The sequence below is a fragment of the Gopherus flavomarginatus genome, chromosome 3, assembly GCF_025201925.1.
Source record: "Gopherus flavomarginatus isolate rGopFla2 chromosome 3, rGopFla2.mat.asm, whole genome shotgun sequence".
Lineage (NCBI taxonomy): Eukaryota > Metazoa > Chordata > Testudines > Testudinidae > Gopherus > Gopherus flavomarginatus.
Genome location: NC_066619.1, coordinates 279,405,806 through 279,427,397, shown reverse-complemented (window position 1 = coordinate 279,427,397; position 21,592 = coordinate 279,405,806). Strand labels below are relative to the sequence as shown.

The 21,592-nt window shown below is 46.7% G+C and overlaps 1 protein-coding gene across 2 annotated transcripts in view; it reads left to right on the top strand.

The window, feature by feature from the left end:
- The window catches only part of MAVS (mitochondrial antiviral signaling protein), a 52,915-nt gene extending 48,399 nt beyond the window's left edge, over positions 1–4,516 (top strand). For both annotated transcript variants that reach the window (XM_050943350.1, XM_050943351.1), the window contains exon 7: positions 292–4,516. In XM_050943350.1, the coding sequence (XP_050799307.1) occupies positions 292–1,131 (840 nt within the window). In that variant the 3' untranslated portion in view covers positions 1,132–4,516. The remainder of the gene's footprint in view (positions 1–291) is intronic.
- The last annotated feature ends 17,076 nt before the right edge of the window (positions 4,517–21,592 follow it).

The following is a 21,592-nucleotide window of genomic DNA, read 5'->3' as shown; positions in this document are numbered from 1 at the left end:
TATTGTAACTTTTTACAAATATATATTATTTCTACTGGTGGCACAGATCCACACATACCTTGATGCACATAAAATTTATTCTGCACATGCATGGAAAAAATTAGAGGGAACATTGGCTACAACCCCTCCTTCCGAGCCACGCAGTGTTGGGAGAGATTGATGTTAGCCTGGGGGCAGACTGAAGCTGGGTTTGCGGCACTCAGCCCTGAAGCTGGAGGTTGGGTGCCAGCAGTGCTTCCAGTGACATGCGTCAGTTTGTGTCTAACTAGCCCCTGTTGTTGTCTCTTGAAGGCAAATCAAGTGCCAAAGCCCCCTGCTCCGAGTGTGACCCGAACCAGTCCAGGGATCCTTGGGAACACAGCTGGCACCACCACGAGGGAGGCAGAGTGGGAGACCCAAAACACCTTGCCAGACTCCCCTGGGGGCTGCCAAGCGTTCTACAATGAGCTGGATGAAGAGGTGGAGCTCAGCAAGCCAGGCGTGCTAATCTCCACCGGAGGCATGGAGGAGCCAGCCAAGAGGCAGCCAGAGTCATCCGAGACACATGTCCAATATTCTGGGAGGTCTGATCGCTTCGTCTTCAGCGGTGAGTGCTCTCAGGACAGCAATCCCCTAATGATAAGCGAATCCAGCAGTGCCTGTTCCAATTCCAGCAGAGCCCAGAGGAATCAGCCTGAAGAGAATCACTACTTCTCTCGCTCTGACCACCGCCCCGCAGCTTGGGCTGCCAGCAATGACCCAAGAAGAGATGAGGCTACCAAAACCAGCAGAGCCTCCCTTCCACCAGAGAGCAGCAGCACTTGGGACAGCACAGCTGTGGGAACTCATGAAGTCCATGTGGTTGAGTATCCTAGCGCTGATCTGGAGGAGGCTCCCGACCTGAGGGTTGTAGCCAATGCCTATGAAAACCCATCTCCAGCCAGTTCTGGCTCCCTCAGGAGGTTCTCTGAATATTCCAACTCTCCTTGGAATTCAGAAGCCCCGCCAGAAAGTTCCCCCCAGAACGATAACAGGCCAAGGCGAGACAGTGATGGGACATCCTTTCCCTTAAAGGACTATATACTGCCAGCTGCCGTTGCTGCTTTCACTTCTGTTGTGGCTTTCCTATTCTATAAGCATCTGCGGAATTAGGAGTCAAGCAGAGTGGAGAGATTGTAGAGCATCACTTTGTTCAGCCACAAAGTCAACAGTAAACTTCATGCTTAGCTTTCTCTTACATGGGCATTTTAACTGGCATACTTAAGACTAGTCTGGAGGGTAGAATTTCGAATGCACTATTGAGTCTTCTTTGGAAATGAGGCATGAGGCCCCAGATGCCTGACCCCCTTTTGCTCTTCTCCGTCCTTGTTGTCACCAGTTGCCTTTTCATATACGTTCCTTCTCCTGCTGCACCTCAACCCCCAATGCAAGCCATCGCTGATGGACCCTTACTTGAGGCAGTGAAATTCGCAATCCCTTCCGCAGATGCTCATTATCCACACCTGTCTGTGGGCCAGTGCAGTGGAAGGGGGTACCAAAGAGACAGGTGGAGGCTTTCTACAAGAGAGAGCATGTTGTCCTGTGAATCACAGGATTCCTACTGCCAGCTCTGAGAGAAGGAGTTCCATTTCCTTGCAGAATCTGAAGTGTATGAACATCAAGAAAGCGCAGCTGGTCTCTGCTGCTAGGTTTCGCCTAACTTTAAAATCCTGGTGCATGGAGAGGGGCTGGGCACTGTCTCCTGTGCAGGTACCTGACCAGGGATACTACCTTGAACTCAAATGTGGTCCATTGAGGGCTCTTCTGGCTTTCTCCTCCAGCCGTGCCTCGTGATTGGGTCTGTGTTCACTCTCCCCTTCCTTCTTGCCATGTGTTTGTGTATGACTGACTAGGATCGCAATTCAGGATCATCTGCTCTCACTGAGTTGAATGGCTGTTCTGCTGGTACAACTATTCACTCACGGCGGGGCTAGCATGAGGCCTGTTTGCCAGTCAGATCCCAATGGCAACTAGGCCATTTGCACTGAAGTGAATTTCACCCTTCGCTTATACCTCACTGGCTTGAATCCAGACCAGATCAGTAACTTGGTTGTTAACATCTAATGCCTTTTCAGTGCCCTGTGTGAAATGAGCAGGGTCTGAAGATCTCCTGCTCAGCAAGTAACCAAGTTACAAAAATCCCACAGCTAGTCCCACTGATGGCAGTCCTAGCTGAGAGGCCCTGGTTTAAAATGGAGGTTAAACTACCATTCTGTATGCCTACTGGAGGGGGGGGACCCTCCAGCTTTGAGGCAGCGAGGGGAAGTTGCTGTATCTGTTCTGTGACTAAGTAGAAAGGTCAAATTGACTGTCACCTTTCACTAGCACTAAATTCTCTCCTCATGCCTGCAGGGGACACCATTAATCTTGTGGTTTTCCCTTCTCCTCTGAGCATACATTTCCCATACCTGTCATGCGGCGTAGCCTTAGTCAGAGCATGGGATTACATGCGAATACAGGCGTTGCCTGTTGCAGTACTAGGCCTCCAAATTGTCTAGGCATAGTTTTACTATAGAATCGGGCTTTAAGTGGAAATGGGGGGTGGGAATTAAGTAGTTTGAGAGAGCTCAGCCACAATCATGGCGATAGTAATGTATGTAACCAGGCTGTAGGTCAATTGACGCAACTGTCCAGCAGGATTCAAGGAACAGAGAATGTCTCTCCAGCTTCACTGCTCCAGCAAGGATGAGGTTTGCTCCTTTTCCTGTTGCATTGTCTCAGTAGTTCTGCTAATGAGTAGGGCCACGATTTTGGCAAGGCTATTTTATTGAAAGTCACAAGCAGGTTATGGGACATAAACAATAAATCATGGCTATGTATACAGGGCGAGCATTAAGGGGTAGTAACAGGGCAATGGCCTGAGGCCTGCGAAGCTAAGTTACAGGTGGTGGGGTTCAGGCTTTAGCTTCAGTGGAATTTTGAGGAAGTTGCAGAGGTCTCATAAAAATCACAGAATCCGTGACTGACTCAAAGCCTTACTAATGAGAAATGAGCACAATGGTAGAGTGGCCATTTATGTGAAACTCCCCAGGTGTCAATGCTGCAAATGCTCAGGACCCGACAGTGTTCCCTGTTCCTTGGCTGACATGAAGATCATGTTATGGTAAAGGTTTTATAGTAAGCACAAAAGCCAGGAAATTCAGAGTTAGACTTCCCAGAGCAGCTGTGTCTAATCCTGGTTTTGACACTGACAACCTCTGTGGCAAGTCACTTTACCTTGCAATTTGAATTTCTCCTATCTGCAGCGTGAGGATAATAAGGTGTACCAACCACAAAAGTGGGCTTGAGGATCAATTACCTGTAGTCTGGAAGCGTTACATGGGTCAGTTCCTCAGCTGGTATAAATCAGCGTCACTCCATTCCCTTGGGGCTGTCCACAGATTACATTACACATTTTTTTGTTATTGTCAAGACCCCCTTACTCCTTGTAACAAACATGCAAAATTAAGGACCTAATGCATTAAGTAATTTATGGACAGACCCTTGACTGCATTGTCATTAATGGAGCCGTGTGAAGGAGTGACCCACTGGCTGGTGTGCGTAGGAGAGTTTGTTCTTCTGATGCCCCCTGTCAGCAGCTTCTGTTGATGTTGAGCGGTCCACTTCCTCCCATGACTTAGCCCTCTGGACAGGTCACATTCAGTCATACTCCTTTCAGGGTACCAAAACCACAGGCCCCCAAACATACAAGTAAACACCACATTCCCACTATCTTCAGGTCCCCTTTCTGTGCTCATGTCCTTAAGGCTTCCGCTGGGGTCCTCAAAAAGGAGACATGTCAAACAGTACTAACTCAACTGTCTCCAATCCACACATGCTTACCGTGTTGGTTCCTCACTAAGTCCTCTTTCATCCCACCACAGCGAGAGACTTCACCTTCTGCAGCATCTATTCACTTCTATCCCACCACTGGGATTTCCTGTCCCCCTGCAGCCTTCCTGACATCCTCACCCTTCTGGGCCTTTCTCTCTCTTCCTGCAGGACCTGCCACTGGGGTGTGCCCTGCTCAACACCTGCCAGACATACCCCTTCCCGAGGTGCACCCGGACAATGCTAAACGGGGCCTTTGCGTCTTTGATCTTTTCCAGGGTTCTGTTCACTTGGGGGCAGGAGTAGAGGTTTGCACCATCATCACAGACCTAGACAAGCCCTGTGTGACAATCCTGTTTACACCAGCTGAGGATCTGTGCCATTAGTGTTAAAGTCTTGCCAAAAAATAAACACAATATTGTAAACACAATGAGGAGCGCTTGTGGTACCTTAGAGACTAACAAATTTATTTGGGCATAAGCTTTTGTGGGCTAAAACCCACTTCATCAGATGCAGGGGGTGAAAAATACAGTAAGCAGAATATATACTCTAGCACATTAAAAGATGGGAGTTGCCTTACCAAGTGGGGGGTCAGTGCTAACGAGCCAGTTCTATTAAGGAGGAAGTGGCCTATTCTCAATAGTTGACAAGAAGGGGTGAATACCAAGGGAGGGAAAATTACTTGTGTGGTGCTAACGAGGCCAATGCGATCAAAGTGGTCCATTTCCAACAATTGACAAGAAGGTGTGAGTATCAGCAGAGGGAAAAGTACTTTTTGTAGTGACCCATCCACTCCCAGTCTTTATTCAGGCCTACTTTGATGGTGTCCAGTTTGCAAATTAATTCCAGTTCTGCAGTTTCTCGTTGGGGTCTGGTTTTGAAGACTTTTGTTGAACTGCCACTTTTAAGTCTGTTATTGAGTGTCCAGGGAGATTGAAGTGCTCTCTGACTGGTTTCTGAATGTTACAATTCTTGATGTCTGATTTGTGTCCATTTATTCTTTTGCGTAGAGACATAGGCCAAACTAGACAGTCTGTACACAAAAGAATAAATGGACACAAATCAGACATCAAGAATTGTAACATTCAGAAACCAGTCGGAGAGCACTTCAATCTCCCTGGACACTCAATAACAGACTTAAAACTGGCAGTTCTTCAACAAAAATCTTCAAAACCAGACTCCGACGAGAAACTGCAGAACTGGAATTAATTTGCAAACTGGACACCATCAAATTAGGCCTGAATAAAGACTGGGAGTGGATGGGTCACTACAAAAAGTACTTTTCCCTCTGCTGATACTCACACCTTCTTGTCAATTGTTGGAAATGGACCACCTTGATTGCATTGGCCTCGTTAGCACCACACAAGTAATTTTCCCTCCCTTGGTATTCACCCTTTCTTGTCAACTATTGAGAATAGCAGCAGAGAGTCCTGTGGCACCTTATAGGCTAACAGATATATTGGAGCATGAACTTTCATGGGTGAATACCCACTTTGTCGGATGCATGTCTATTCAGAATATGCCACTTCCACCTTAATTGAATTGGCTCGTTAGCACTGACCCCCCACTTGGTAAGGCAACTCCCATCTTTTCATGTGCTAGAGTATATATTCTGCTTACTGTACTTTTCATTCCCTGCATCTGATGAAGTGGGTTTTAGCCCACAAAAGCTTATGCCTGAATAAATTAGTTAGTTTCTAAGGTGCCACAAGGACTCTTCATTGTTTTTGCTGATACAGACTAACACAGCTACTGCTTTGAAACCTGACACAATATTGTGTTAGCATTTGCAGCAACTTTTTCATACCTAGTTGTTTGTCTCTATATTATGGGAGTGCTCAGAGTACTATTTCAAGCCTGGGCCGTGTAGTGCTGGGAACTGTGCCTAGGCCTGCTCCAAAGAGCTTATAGGGTGTATTTTTGTTAAAATGATATTTAATGCAGAAATGGGATGTTTAGGAGCTGCCTCCAGTTGAGGTTTCATGGTAGATGGATGCTGCAGCAAGTTGCATGCTGGGATGCTGCACCAGAAAGGTAGACCTCACCAAGCCATGTCACAGAAGAAGTGTTATGGAATCTGAAGGAAGGAACATTCAGCCCTGTGCCTGTAGTCCACTACACTAGGCTGCAATTCTCCCTATGCACTGTGTTGCAACACCCTATTCCAGTGGTTCTCAACCTTGAGTCTGGGGGCCACGAGCAGGGTTAAGGGGTCCACAAAGCAGGGCCGTCATTAGACTTGCTGGGGCCCAGGGCTGACACCCCACCATAAGGGGCTGAAGCCTGGGGCCCCAAGCCCCATCACCCAGGGCTGAAGTCAAATTCTGAGCAACTTAGCTTTGTGGGGACCTTCGTGTCGTGGAGCACTGGGCAGTTGCCCTGCTTGCTACCCTGCTAATGCCGGCCCTGGCTTTTATATGCAGAAAAACAGTTGTGGCACAGGTGGGCTGTGGAATTTTTATAGCATGGGGGGGTGGGGGTCAGAAAGAAAAAGGTTGAAAACCTCTGCCTGATTTCATCCCAAAACACATTGTGCTTCTAAATTGTGTGTCCAGCATGAGGCTCTGCATGGAGAGAGGCTGGTTCCAAGATGGTATTCGCAGCTAACTATGTACCTTGTGGGGCAGAGCCTCTTCCGGTCTTTAATCGAACCTGTTCAACTTGTAAATAATCTAGCAGTAAAACTGAAGATCAGATTGGTTCTCTGACAGATGAATGCAGTAAGAACTGTATAGCACTTAAGATCACATCAGTTCCTGTGAGGTTGACAATTTCTAGTCAGAGCCAAAAGATGCAAAGGATATAAGGGTGCAAAAAATACCCACAACAAAACCCACAACTTTGTAGTCATTGATGAATGGATGAAAAAGTAAAATGCTTAAATGATTTTTCTCCTCCTCCCCCGTTCATATGCTCAGTGTAGGAATTTGCAGGCCAATAGTCCTCTTTGCTGCAAAAACCAAAAACCCACAGACAGCACCCCAAGTTCTTAGCATTTTTGAAGAGTCTGTTCTGCATTTATATGGTGGAACTTTTCCTCCCATTTTGCAGTTTACCCTCCTAACTGAGGCTAATACAGTTCTCTAGTTATTTTATGTGCAGCTAGCTTCCAGCTAAGAGAACTTACTACGAAGACAGCTTCCAGTCCAGAGCCTGCATGGTGCTGAGCAGCCTCAACTCTGTGACTTCCATGAGAGTTGAAGGTACTATACTCAGCACCACACAAGATCAGACTTTGAGGCAGTTTCTGTGTTGGAAGCAGTCTATGGAGAAAGTTCTGTCTGCTGAAAACTAGCCTCAGTTAGGAGGGTGAACTCTGCAGAGTGGGAGAAAAAATCTGCTGTGTGAGCACATAATAGGCTTTTAAAAAATATTAATAACTTGCACGTTGGTCTTAATTTTTTCCTCAACAAGCCAGCAAAGAGGGTAGCAATTCAGTACATAAAATCTATGTGCTTGGAGATGGAGGAGGTAACCTGTTCCCACGCCAAGAATAGGAACTCCTGAGCTCTCATCCCATCTGTGACAATGATTCCCCTTTGGCCATGGACAAGTCACTTAACTTCCCTGCCTCGGTTTCCCCATCTATATAATGGGGATATTTACTTGTCCACCTCATGGCGTGGAGGAGGATTAATTCCTGGGCCAAATTCTATGAATGGAATTTGGGGAGGGAGTTTGTCTCAGAATGTGGGGCCTAATGTCTGGAAGACAACAGTCCCAGTGTAAGCATTAAGCACATCTGGGAGTGAAACAAACAGTTTTATGCCATGTTTATGAGTCTTGTTAGTTACAAGCCCTGTCCTAGCAGAGTTCATAAACCCTGTAAACATTATGCAAACATTGCCAGACTGGCTCCAGCCCCAGCTGAGGTTGTCATGAGAGTGGACACTTGCCATTGAGGCCTGGCCTCCAGTCAGACTCCTAGAGTCTAGCCCCTGTCAGGCGGGGAGTGTCTTTTACCTCACTAGTCCAACAGGAACCCGTCTGTGGCCACCCATGGAACAGTCCTTCAGCCACTGTGCAGCTGGAATTCTGGTTCACCTCTTCTTTGCTCAGGCCTCCTTGTCGCCCCTCGGTAGGGGGACCACCTGTCCTGAATTGGGCAGGACAGGCCCGAAATGTACATTTCAAGTCCTGGTCCCAGGATGGATGACTCGGGGACATTTGTCCCGGATTCCCTGTGGCGCTGCTCCATGCCTGCCTGAGGCTCAGGGGCTGCACCAGCCTCTTTCCAAGGGGGGCTCAGGTGGGCGTTAGCCCCCATCACAAAGCCCCGCCCCCTGCTCCTCTTCCCACCCCCACCCCCGAGGTCCCACCCCTGGCCAGGCCAGAAGCCGGAGCCAAGCAGTAGTAAGAGCTGCACAGGGAGCCCAGGCCACTGTGGGGAGCCTGGCACCCTTCACCTGCCCTTGGCAGTGCACCCTGGAGGGCAGGGACACAAGCAGGGGGCTGCTCTTGGGCATCCCAGCACCCTACCCAGAGCAGATGGAGGGTCCAGGGCTCCCCAGAATGGCCCAGGCTCCCTTGGCAGCTCTTACTGTGGCCTGACTCTGGCTTCCAGCCTAGCCAGGGGACAGGGCCTCGAGAAAGAGGAAGAGCTGGGGTGGGGCTCCTGCATGTGTTCCCGTTTTTGCATTTTGAAAGGGTGGTCACCCTACCCCTCAGCAGGGCCGGCGCTTCCATTTAGGCGACCTAGGCGGTCGCCTAGGGCACAAGGATTTGGGAGGGCGGCATTTTTCCGCCCTCGGCGGCAATTCGGTGGCGGGGGGTCCTTCCACGCTCTGGGTCATCGTCGGCAATTCTGTGGCGGGTCCTTCACTCACTCCGGGACCCGCCGCCGAAGTGCCTTGAAGACCGGGAGCGCGGAAGGACCCCCCCCCGCCGCAGAATTGCCGCCAACGACCAGGAGCACAGAAGGACCCCCGCCTAAGGCGCCGAAAACCCTGGTGCCGCTCCTGCCCCTCAGCCATCACCCTTTTCCAGACCATTGTCCCACAGGGACTAACATCCCCTTGTCTGGATCTTTTTCCTTCAGGGTTCTGCTGCCCAGGGACATTTGCTCCCCTTGCAGCCCAGCACCCCTTGAGTCCTAGCTACTCTTTCTGGGGCATTCTCATTCCCTGCAGCACAACTACCGTCAGTCCCAGCTCCTCTTTCAGGGAGGGTCCACTGATCATGGTCCTACCTTTCCCCTGCAGTTTCAGCTACCTTCAGTCCTAGCTTCCCTCTGTCATAAACAGATAGCTAAGGGTTAATGTCTCTTTCACCTGTAAAAGGTTAACAAACAGTGACCTGCAACACCTGACCAGAGGACCAATCAGGAGACAAGATACTTTCAAATCTCGGTGGAAGGAAGCCTTTGTGTGTGTTTTTGGGTTTTGCTTTATTCTCTCTGGACTCTAAGAGTGACCACACGCACCTACAGGCTCTCTAATCTTCTATTCCCATTTTGTGAGTAAAAAGGTAGAAAGGCAGTATAGTCTTTTTATTTCTTTTTCTTTATTTGCAATTGTGTAGTTTGCTGAAAGTATTTTAAATTGTATTTGCTGGGAGGAGGCTTCTTTTTAGTTTCTATAAGCAGGTAATAAGCTTCATGCTAGTTCCCATATTTTGAGGGTACTAGCATGAATTCCCCTAAGCTTAATTACCAGCTTATAGAAACTAAAAAGAAGCCTTCTCCCAGCAAATACAATTTAAAATACTTTCAGCAAACTACACAATTGCAAATAAAGGAAAAGAAATAAAAAGACTATACCGCCTTTTTACTCACAAAATGGGAATAGAAGATTAGAGAGCCTGTAGGTACGTGTGGTCACTCTTAAGAGTCCAGAGAGAACAAAGCAAAACCCAAAAACACACACAAAGGCTTCCTTCCACTGAGATTTGAAAGTATCTTGTCTCCTGATTGGTCCTCTAGTCAGGTGTTGCAGGTCACTGTTTGTTAACCCTTTACAGATGAAAGAGACATTAACCCTTAGCTATCTGTTTATGACACCCTCTCTCACTGCTCTTTCCCCCTTTTGAAGCCCCAGCCCTTCCTCTTCCTAGCCTCATGTGCCTCCTTAACCAGGTGATAGTCATCAAATAGATAAAACCTTTCAACTGCTCCTCATGGCCCAATTATTATTCAATTCTCCCTTATTAGCGCTAGCCCAGGGTACCTGCCTCACCCATCTCCAGATGACAGGACAGGGTCCTTTAAAAGGGAGCCACATCACCCCGTGACAGGGAACGATGTGTGTGGATGTGTGGAAACACACCCAGGTTAACATTACAACATTATGTTGTAGCCATAACCTTTTCATTTCCTGATTTGAGTGTTGAACATTGTAACCTTAGGGCTTGTCCACATGGGGACACTCAGAAAAGTGAATCTGAATTAACTAAATGTGAAATTAAAGCGTTAAACCGCATTAAACTCCTGTGTAGACACTCTCATTCAGAATTCATGACCTTAAGTCAATTTAGCTTAATTCCCTTTGAAATTAATTTTCCTGAATATCCTTGTGTAGCGAAGTCGTCAGCTTTACACAGACGTATTGGCTTGTATTTTAACTCTCTAAAGCCACATCTACAGTATAATATTATGACCTAAGTTATGTCAGCATACAGCTGTCATGGTAATTACATCACTTGTGCGTGTCCACACTACACTCCTTGTGTCGGCACTGTTCATCCTCACCAGGAGCACTTGCACCGATTGAACTGGCAGTGTGGGGCATTGTGGGATGGCTTCTGGAAACCGGCAACAGTCAATGTAAGCAATGCAGTGTCTACACTGACACTGCGTCGACCTAACTACATCGACATTAACGCTACACCGCTTGTGGAGGTGGAGTTATTAAAGCGATGTAGCAGGCGAGTTACGGTGGCGGGAGCAAAATTTTAATATAGATACTTATAGAGTGAGGTTGACCTAAGCTGCCTTGCATCAACCTAACTCTGTAGTCTAGACCAGGGCTAGGAACTGGCTTGTTGGTCCCTAGTACAGATGGGATGCAGCCGCATAGCCCCAGAATGCTGGGTACTGGTAAGAGACGTCACTAGTATGTTCCTACCGGTGCTGAGTAGGATATGATGTCTGGGATTGGAAATTCTGTAGTCCTTTGACTTGTTTATAATCCTGTGATGGTCTGTTGTCCCCTTACATGTGCATGTGACTCCCCATTGAGTCTAATGTCAGTTACACATGCACTACATGGCAGGGAGGACAGACCCTGCTGGATCCTACTATGCTTTGGTAGGAGAAGATGGAGAAGAAGTCTCTTAGGGAGCCTCTTCGTATGGTTTAAACAGCAGGGCAGGTTCTCTGCAGAACATGCCAGAGAGTGTTAAGCCAGGGGGACTGACTCGCATTCTGAGAGATGCACTATGTACCCAAGAGGGCTTGGGGTGCCATTTAAGGGTCTGGCCCCTCAGCGTGCATGCTGTAGCATGCCATTCATGCAAGCTAACACAGGGCAAATGCTGTTCCTTTTTAAGGAAACAAAGTGCATCACCCCCACCACCACCCTCTCGTGCACATATTCACCGCTTTCTTCTTGCACGGTAATCCTTCCCGGCTCAGCAGGATTCCAGAGTTGATGATGCACCACCAGTGTCCCACTTCCCTTAACCAGTCAGGGATGCATTTGGCTCTTCAGCAACACCATTGAGATGATACCATAAAGAGACTCAACAATGAGAGCTATGGGGGAGTGGCGACCATTACATCATTCCCAGTGGGTGTCTACACTGCAGTAAAACACCCGCAGCTTGCCCGTGGCAGCTGACTTGGGCTGTGGAGCTATAAACCTGCAGAGTAGATACTTGGGCCTGGGCTCCAGCCCAGGCCCTGAGGGTATGTCTATACTGTAGTTGGCCCGGGGCTGCTGACTTGGGCTCATGGGGCTCGGACTATGGGGCTGTTTATTTGCAGTGTAGACGTTCAGACTCAGGCTAGAGCCCAGGCTCTAGGACCCTGTGAGGTGGGAGGGTCCCAGAGATCAGGCTGCAGCAGACAACAAACATCTACACTGCAATTAAACAGTCCCTTAGTCTGAGCCCCGCAAGCCCAAGTCAGCTGACACAGACTGGCACAGGTGTCTAATTGCAGTGTAGACACACCTTGTGACCCCTCTGAGGGGGGAGTGTCCCAGAGCCCGGGCTCCAGCCTGAGTCCAAATGTCTACTGTGCAGTTTTGTAGCCCCACAGCCTGAGCCCCGTGAGCCCCAGTCGGCTAGCCACAGGTATTTTCTTGCAGTGCAGACATACCCAATGTGTCAATGCTGGGAATAATCAGACATGAGGTTCCTTTTATATTCTGTGCCTTTAGGAGGCATCTGGCAATAAGGAGCTCTGCTAACCAGTTAATGTTCCTCAAATGATGGACATTGACTTTCACACGTATAGGTGTGGTCAGAAAAATGACTGTAAAAAATTACTTGCCGTATGGGCCAGATTTTCAAAGATATTAGGTGCTTAAAGATGCAGACAAATGCCTCAGGGGATTTTCCAAATCACCCTTCTCCATCTTTAGGCACCTAGTTACCTTTGAAAATCTGGCCCAAGAGCTTAGTCACCATGCTGCTCATTTTGTCCCTAGTGTTATTGGACTCACGGCTGCTTTACTTAGTCATAGAGGCTTTTTGGTCTGTAATTTTGTTGTTTACTCTTGTTAACACTGCAGTCGATACAGCTTGGTGGGAGGGTGAGCTGGAGTCTATTCTGACTCATGCATCAACAGAATTGCCAGTCTACAAATCACAGATGGAATTTAGTTAATTCTGCAGATGATACTCAAACCAGAAAAAGCCCAGCTTGACTTTTAGATCCCAGGCTGAGTTTGTAGGTCTGGCAGTTAGGAACCCTTCTCTTTACACAGAAACAGCATGCTTTGCAGTCAAGTGATGGGGACAATAAAAATGGAACCCCACAATGCTTTTTAAAAAAAATCCATATAGTCACTTTTCAGAGTAGAACCGGGCTTATTAATTCTTTGCACATCTGTAGTGCCTCTTCGAAGGTCTCAGTGCACTTTCCAAATATGAATGCATTCAGCCTCACATCATTCTGTAAGGTAGGAAGCTATTATCCCACTTCAAAGATGGGAAAACTAAAGCTGTGAATTGCCCAAAATCACACAGTTGGTCAGTGACAGAAGTGGGAAGAGAACCCAGGAGTCCAGACTCCCAGCTCCATTCTCTAATAAACGATAGTTCCTGAGTGTTTCCTTTATGTTTAAATCAGATTTTTTTTCTAGAGAAAAAAGTTTGATACTGACCTTTGGCTTCATTGACAGACAGCCTGAAAGCTTCAATTGTGACCAGAGATCTAAAGCCCGTTTCTTTACACAGCTGTGTAGTAAACACAAGAGTCTTTTTACGTGGAATGATGTTAGTGGAACATCTGCAAAGTAATGTGTACATGATGGGTGTCCCTAAGTAGTAACTATCATTTATTACTATTGTTTATTTGTTCCCAATAGGCTGTACGAAGTGCTAGGCACTGTACAGATAATCAGTAGGGCAGAGTCCCAGTCCTTGAGAACTTAAGATCTAAACGTGCAGTACTGTACTACAGAAGGTGCATATTATTGGCTGCACCCAAAGCACTGTCCATCCAAATCAGACCTAGCAGTAACACCAATTGAAGGTCTGGGGCTAGCATCTAATCTGGTGTAAATCAGCAACACTTTTTTGAAGTTAATAGAGCAGCGCTGATTTATACAAGCTCAGCGTTTGGCCCTTTGAAAATGGTTCCAAAATTTTCTCCCAAGGCTTCTGTCCCTAACTCTGCTGAGTTATCACTGAAAGTCTGGGTTGTTGGGTTTTTTTGTTATTTTTAGAAAGAGGGAGTTGAATGGAAAGAGGCCAATTCATTGGGAAGACAGATGGAAATCATCTGAGTCATCAGGATACTAGTTAATTATAAAACAGAGACAGAGTATTTTTCCTGTTTAATCAGATGCTTTTACCATGTTGTGTAGTGAGTGTGGAGCACATGTGTATCTTCATATGCTTACCTTCCAACAGAATTCTCAGCATGTACGTGGAATGGCTAGCAAGCTGGACCATTAACAGATTGGTCATACCAAGCAGTGGCCTATTCTTCAAAGTTTTGCTTCTGTGCTCTCTTGTAATTGTTTTGTTCTGTGCTGTGTAGTAATGATTTGTACACATTTATTTTCACATGGTAAAGTTTTCTATGAAATGGTCAGTTTGTGGCATCTGCTAACATTATGAAATTGCACATACCTTGTTTTTATGGTGTGATATTTTAGTCTTTCAATCGTGGTCCTTTAAAAATAAAGATCAGATGCAACTGCAAAGTGAAAAGCCATGGTTTCACTGTTCCCTAAACCTTTTATGAAGCATTTTGTAGGCAAGGTATTACAATTATTTCTCAAATCAAAGTCAAGTTGTGAATATGTTATGTGTGTTCCTAAATCCGGGAGGAGTAAATCTGGCTTTTGAAGCACATGTAGAACAAAGAGACATTTGTAAGAGGTTCTAGCATGGAAGTTAGAAATGGAGAAGTCCTCTAATCTGTCCTTGTAGGATCAGCAGAAAACAGTGTGAGACCAGTACCTCTTTCAAGCAGACAGAATCGTTCAGAAGACAGGCATAGTACTTGCTGGGTGAGCTTGGGCAACTCATCTATGGTCTCTTTGCTTCATTTTTCCCCATCTGTTACTGATGGGTGGGACAGTATGGACTAGTGGCTAGAGTACTGGACTGGGACTCAGAAGACCTGGGCTTTATTCCCAGCTCTGCCAGTGGCCTACTAGGTGGCCTTGGTCAACTGTGCCTCAGTTTCCAGATCTGCAAAATGGGGATAATGATACTGACCTCCTTTGTAAAGCACACTGAAATCTTCTGATTAAAACAGCTAAGTGTTGTTGTTATTAATCACCTTATAATGTAGTTTTGAGGTCTAAAGGCAAAAAGAGCTATAACATCTCCATTGCTTTGCCACATAGAGTTTCAAATAACTTAAGCAATAGGCCTTCCACTACTTCTCTTGGGAGACTCTACAGCGTAGTAAAAATCTCACTACTAGTATATGTTTGGATTTACTGCTGTGTAAGTTAGACCAAAATCTTGCTGATAATTAGGAAGCTTCTTTTGGGACTTAAGCTATGTATAAGACCTTCTTACTGTGGTCCTTATCCCTAGTCCATCTTAATGTATTACTGCATTTCTCCTGAAGGGGAATGTACAGATATAAACAGCCCTCTGGTTGGATTATAGCCCAGAATTGTAAATAGTAAAACTGAGATGGGAACAGGTGCTTCTTCTGCAAAGCCTGGCTCAGGTCAGGTGTCACGTGACCAACTCTGATTACTGTGCAGCAGCTCATGACCCTGTGTGAAACGAGTTTGGTCTCAGTCCAGTTCACAGTGAACAGGTGCCTGCATCATCAAAAACAAGACCATGGCTGACTCAAATGGGCAGTGTTGTCAACACTCGTGGGAGAGGAACTAAGGACGGACAGGGCCACGGAGATTCAGTTCTCCTCCAGAGCATTATTGTGGCATATTGACTGGTCCAGGCAGGAGGGAAGTGTGCTGTGGATAAAAGGGAATCTTCACCTTCCAGAACTGGCACTACAGCACCTTTCATTAGCACTACACTCACTCTCAGATCATAAGTGTTTAATAGTGGCAATTTCTACTGTGCACTCACAGCCCACACAATGCTATTGGCTACCTTCTGTCTTCTAGGGCTTGACCAGTATAGCTCTAACATCCCAGCTGATAGAGCTCCCACCTTGTTGCTGGGGAAACTACTTCACAGCTGAATACAGCTCATTGTCTGGAATTTTTTTCTCACTTTGATATTCATCTAAATTTTCCTCCCAGATTTGATCCCATTGTTCCTATTCCATACTTTTTTGTATCCCCTTATCAACTTCTGTCCTTCGTTTATGTTTACATCTTTCTAATACTTGTAGGTAGTTGTTGCTTAGCCAACCTATAGATTATGGCCAGATTTTCCAAAGGACTCAGTACCCAATGGCTCCTATTTAGGCACCTAAAGGAAGCCACCTACATTGTCAAGAGAGCTCAGTGGGAGCTTCTGGGTGCTGAGCACATGCAGTAACCTGGAGCTAAGTTTCTTGTCATCTCTCTTCCTAACTCGTTGCCTCTTTTTTCCTCTCTCACTCTTTGTCTCTCTCATCTATTTAGATTTCAAGCTGTGTAGGGCAGGCACAATGGGCCCTGATTTTGGTTGAAGGTTGTAGGCACTATTCTAATTAATAATATTAAGGAGGGTGGATGTGCTGTCATCATGCTGTATGCACTGGCTGCATAAAAACAAAGCAGACTATCATTGTGCAGGTATTGTCAAAACTAGCCCTGCACTGTTTTATATTGGATCATGTGGTATAAAGTGAAGGTAAGTCTCTCTTCAGCTACTAATTGAGAATACATGCAATGATCTGGAAGATCTCACACCTTTTCCTTCTCTAGCCAAGGGAAAGTATCAGTCTGATAGCTTCAGGAGAAATATTTCAGAGTGGTATCTGTGTTAGTCTGTACCAGCAAAAACAATAAGGAGTCCTTGTAGCACCTTAGAGACTAAAATTTATTTGGGCATAAGCTTTCATGAGCTAGAACCCACTTCATCAGCCCTCAAAAGCTTATGCCCAAATAAATTTGTTAGTCTCTAAGGTGCCACAAGGACTCCTCGTTTTTTTCAGGAGAAAGACATCACTACATATATAAGTTACACTACAGTTTCTCCAGCCAGCTGTCACTTCATCCTCCCTCCCTACCATCCACTCCACAGCTTTCTGGTGCCATATAAGGTCTAACCTCTTGTCCTTCACGCAAAGGAAATGGAATTCTTTTTCACTGGGCATTGTTTCCTCCCTCATAACAGTGGCCTTTTCGCTCTTCGGAGGAAGTTCTGAAAACCTCATGAGCAAGGGAGATGGGCAGGCATCCAAGTGTGGCTGGATGCCTTTTAGTGCTTTACAGGATGTGTCAGGCTCAGGAACGTCTGATACTGTTCCACTTAATGTTAATGCTGTTAATCCAGCTCAGCCGGGCAGCTCCCATTCCACACCCTCTTAAGCACTCTGGGACAGAGATTCTCCAAAAGGTTTCTCCCACAGACAATAACAGCTGGTGCAATTTTAAAATGGCCAGAGATGCCTGATGCCACAGGCATGTTCAGGGGGTTGGACAGTAGAGGGTGCGTATATACATTCAGCATATTCCTGAGCTGCTCCCCCTGCTGTGCAGCTAAAATTGGACAGCACAGGGCCAGTATCAGGGAGTAGCCGTGTTAGTCTGTATCCACAAAAACAACAAGGAGTCCGGTGGCCCTTAAAGACTAACAGATTTATTTGGACATAAGCTTTCGTGGGTAAAAACCACCAGATACATGGAGTGAAAATTACAGATGCAGGCATTATATGACGACACATGAAGAGAAGGGAGTTACCTCACAAGTGGAGAGCCACTGTTGACAGGGCCAATTCGATCAGAGTCAGTGGCATTCCAAGTCTTAGCAAGACTGGTGGGGTTGTTCCACCCCCCACCCATCAGCTTCTGTGCGCCTCATTTTCACAGCAATGATGAGGCCTAGTCAGACACAGCCCCTCTCTGCCCCAACAGTCTCCCTTTTACAGCAGGGATTGCGAGTGCAGGTCCTGGCTCTGTGCTGAGCATGGAGTACTTCTAACTGCCCTGTGCAGTTCTGCCTACCCTTCTGCCCTACGTGTGCTCAGCCCTCCCTGTCACATTAGGGCTTCTAGGATCACACCACAGTGCCAGGATTCCCTTCCATGCTGCAGTCAGTCAGTCCAGAAGCAGTTTCCTATCACTTCTATGCCAGTCAGAGGACTGCTGTCCTCTTCCCACTGGTTCTCTTGCTTTTAAATCTCACTGCTTGTAGCGGGTTTCACTTTGGGGCCTAGTGATTTGGTTGGGGATTGGCCCTGCTTTGAGCAGGGGGTTGGACTAGATGACCTCCTGAGGTCCCTTCCAACCCTGATATTCTATGATTCATGGCCAAATAGTCTCTGAGCCTTGGGACAGCTCTTCCAGGCAGTCTTGGGAGCCTGGCAGCCCAAGTCCCGGTTTGTCACAGAGCCCACCCCCACCCTTGAGTTCTCTGGGATCTCTCAGGCAGACAGCAGGAGGAGAGAAGTTTAGGGAAACTTTGCCCTTCCTTTCCACTTGGTCTTGGCCCAAGGGGAGAGAGGCGAGGGGTGGCTCGGTCCTTGCGGCTGTTGCTTCAGACCGGCATTCCCAGCCTCCTTCTTACCTTCCCTGGCAGTTTTTCCTTCAGCTTGGGGCACGGCCCCAGCTTTCTCCTTGCACAGTCTCAGTAATTCAGAAATGGAGGCTTCCTAGCTCACTCAAAGTCCAGTTGATCCTACTATTCAGGGAGAATGGGAGAAAAAGGGGCAGGGCCCCAGGCAAGTCTTACTTTCAGTCCCAGTCCTTCCCCTGCAGATTACTCTGTTTCAGCTGTTACTGTCTGCCCACCTGTTTTCAGCCTGTCTCTCCTGCACACCGAGCTGCCTGCGCTCCCTTTTAAGCAGGTCCTCCACAGGATAGGAAGCATGCCCAGCAGCTGCAGAGGGGTCAGGGCATTCTTGGCCAATACTGCTCCAGTACTCCTTTAACCTTGGTGTCGGGTCTGTAAAAAACTCCATCACATACTCTCCTCCTCAGGCTGGGCACTGGAGTCTGTGCAGACGGGTCTCCTCCGTCCCATGAAAAGAACTCCCATGCTCTTATGATCACGTCCCACTCACTGTAGTACCTCAAACTTGTACAGCGGCATTGAGGTACCAGTTTATAATCCGCCGGTTCTGGTCTTTCATGGTGTTCAGCCACCACAGGAGTGCATGATCCATCATGAGATGGAATGTCTGTCCGCATAAGTAGTAGCAGAGTGCTTCAATAGCCCATTTTACTGCCAAGACCGCCTCCTCTATTACTGAGTACACAACTTCCTGGCCGAACAATTTCTGGCTGAGGTAAAGGACTGGGTGTTCTTCTCCCTCTACCTCTTGGGAGGACACGCTCTCCTGAGGCCAATGTCAGAGGTATCCATCTGCAGGGTGAAAGGTTTTTTAAAAAGTCAGGGTGGAACAGGATGGGTTCCCGTATCAGTTGACCTTTAAATTTCTTGAAGGCTAGTGGTGCAGTCCTGAAACCACCAGACCTTCTTGTGGGCTATGTTTATCACCAAGTCTGTCAGTAGGACTTCATCGTGGTGAAACTTGGGATAAACCATCTATAATAGCCTGCCAATCCCAGGAAGTGTCAAACCTGCTGCCAGTTCCAGGAAGTGTCAAACTTTGTGGTGGTTTTGGGGCATTCTGCCAGCGCTTGGACCTTTCCCAACAATGGGCACAGGTGCCCCCTTCCCACTCCTATAACTTTAGCATGGGGTCTATAAACCACATCACACTGCTGCTCCAGCAGACACTGAAGATGGATGTTTCTTTTCCTATCCTGTTCTCTTTTTTCTGCCCAATCTTTTGCTCTGGAAGACGGCAGTACCCTAGATGCTGCTATTTTGTGGAGCTGGATTGGCTTAGGGCTGCCCAACGCTTATTTTATTTGTACACTGCACTGATCTTTCCCCTCTCTTTTGCTGTTGAATTAGTCTGACTCTCAAAATGCAGACATTGCCCAGTGTCCCTGTTGCAGTGCACGACAACTCTGTATCTTTTTTTTTTGGCTGAGGGTCTTTGCAAGCATTCCTCTGGGAGCAAGAGAGATCAGATTTGTTACATATTTTTGCAACAGAAATTTTTAGATTTTAATTATTTAGATTTTTTTTTAAATCAAACAGGCTTCTCTTAAACTGAGAAATCTAATCTTCAAATTCATATTCTGATCAGAACAGGATAATCCCATAGTTTCTCAGAAGGAACAGAGTTAAGCTAAAAGCTATAGATTAATGGTGATAATGTTTTTAAGAATAGAGTGGTTACCTATTCCAGCCCTCAACTCAAAAACAGCACAAGGATCTTTGAAAACACACCCAAAATAGCTCAGGTTAAGCACCGACATTGTGGGGACCAGATGTTACACGGGAAAGCTGGATTACATAGTGTTCAGAGCACAATACTGTGTACCAGTATCCCTATGTTCTAGTCCTACTTTGGACTCTGACTTGCTGCATGGCTCTGGGCAGGTTACTAATGCCAAAATTAGAAGTGGCCAGTCATTTAGTATGCCTCAGTTTTGGGGTCTGACATGCCAAGGGTTTGATTTTCAGAGGGGAATTACATCCCCTCCCCACCTCACATTGTAGTTAACTGGAATGGTAAGTGTTAAGAGCTTGACTCAGAAAGTTATTGGTAGTGCATAACAACTTTATTGAATCTATTAATTTATTAACAATGCTACCTACTTTTGTATGCCAGCCATCTAGCACCCGCTTCTTTCAGTGCTCTTATAACAGTAAGTGCCCAGCATCTCTGAAAAAATCAGTCTCTAAGTGTCTATTTCTCCATCTCTAAAATATTTAGAAACAGGGGAATGTGGGGGGAGAGCAGGGGCACATGCCCCCCCATCAGTGGGGGCACAGAACTCTTCTGGAGCTGGGGCGGGGACAGCAAGGTCCTCTGGCCCTGGGGCAGCAGGGGGGATGAATGTTCCTCCAGCTGCTGTGGGAGAATAAGCTCCACCACCCCGGGGTGGGGAAGGGTAGCCAGCTCCACTGGCCCCAGGTGTGGCTGGGAGAACCAGGTCCTCCATGCCATGCCGGGGAGCAGCCACGGGGTGGGGAGGAGAGCTAGCTCCTCCAGCCACAGGATACAGGAAGTGCCCCTCCAAAAGTGGCCAAATTTGTATTCCTGTTTACGTCTCTGTTTAGAAAAATTAATGGCATGCCAGGCTTAATTAATATTGCACAGCACTTTGAGATCCTGGCATAAAAAGAGCTAAAGCCCTGCAAGATATTTACCTGGCACATATGCATTGTTCTGTTGCATTTGAATAACGGTTATGGTACCACAGAGAAAATTAATGATAGAAAGGTTAAGGGGAGGTACCATTTGATTCGTAAGTCCACACATTATAATTTAAATGGTGTCACCCTCTGTGGTGTGGCAGGGCGGACTCGTTGCCCCTGCTTCCCAGCTCCAGATCCTCCAGTTGATGTACTTTTGATAATACGGTATCATCGGAAAGAGGTTGAGTTTGGTATAATTTGGAAGCCCTTTCTCCCACATTGGTTCGTTAACACTGATCCCTACTTGGTAAGGCAACTCCCATCTTTGCATATGCTACGTATTTATGCCTCTCTACTGTATTTTCCACTCCATGCATCTGATGAAGTGGGTTTTAGCCCACAAAAGCTTATGCCCAAATAAATTTGTTAGTCTCTAAGGTGCCACAAGGACTTCTCGTTGTTTTTACACCAAGAATGTATGTAATGTGTTGCATCAAAAGCTAAAAGCAACAGTAATAAATACTGGATTTTCCTGACATTGATAACATGATGAAAGCAGCCTTCAGTGATGAGACAGCTAATAGATATCAGTCGAATGGATACTTCAGGTCATGACTTGTATGAAGCCTTCAAAACCCAAAGAATTATACGAAGTTCTGTCAGTCTATGGACTCCACTCAAAAACAGATTAAAGCTGTGCTGAAATGCAAAGAGAACAGTCAGAGTGAAGGTGGCAAGAACTATTACAGAGCTAACCACAGACTGGTAATTGTTTACTCATCTCTTGGTTGTATCCAGACCTCAGTATGATGTTGATCTGGGGAAAGTACAAGACTTTGGGAAAGTACAA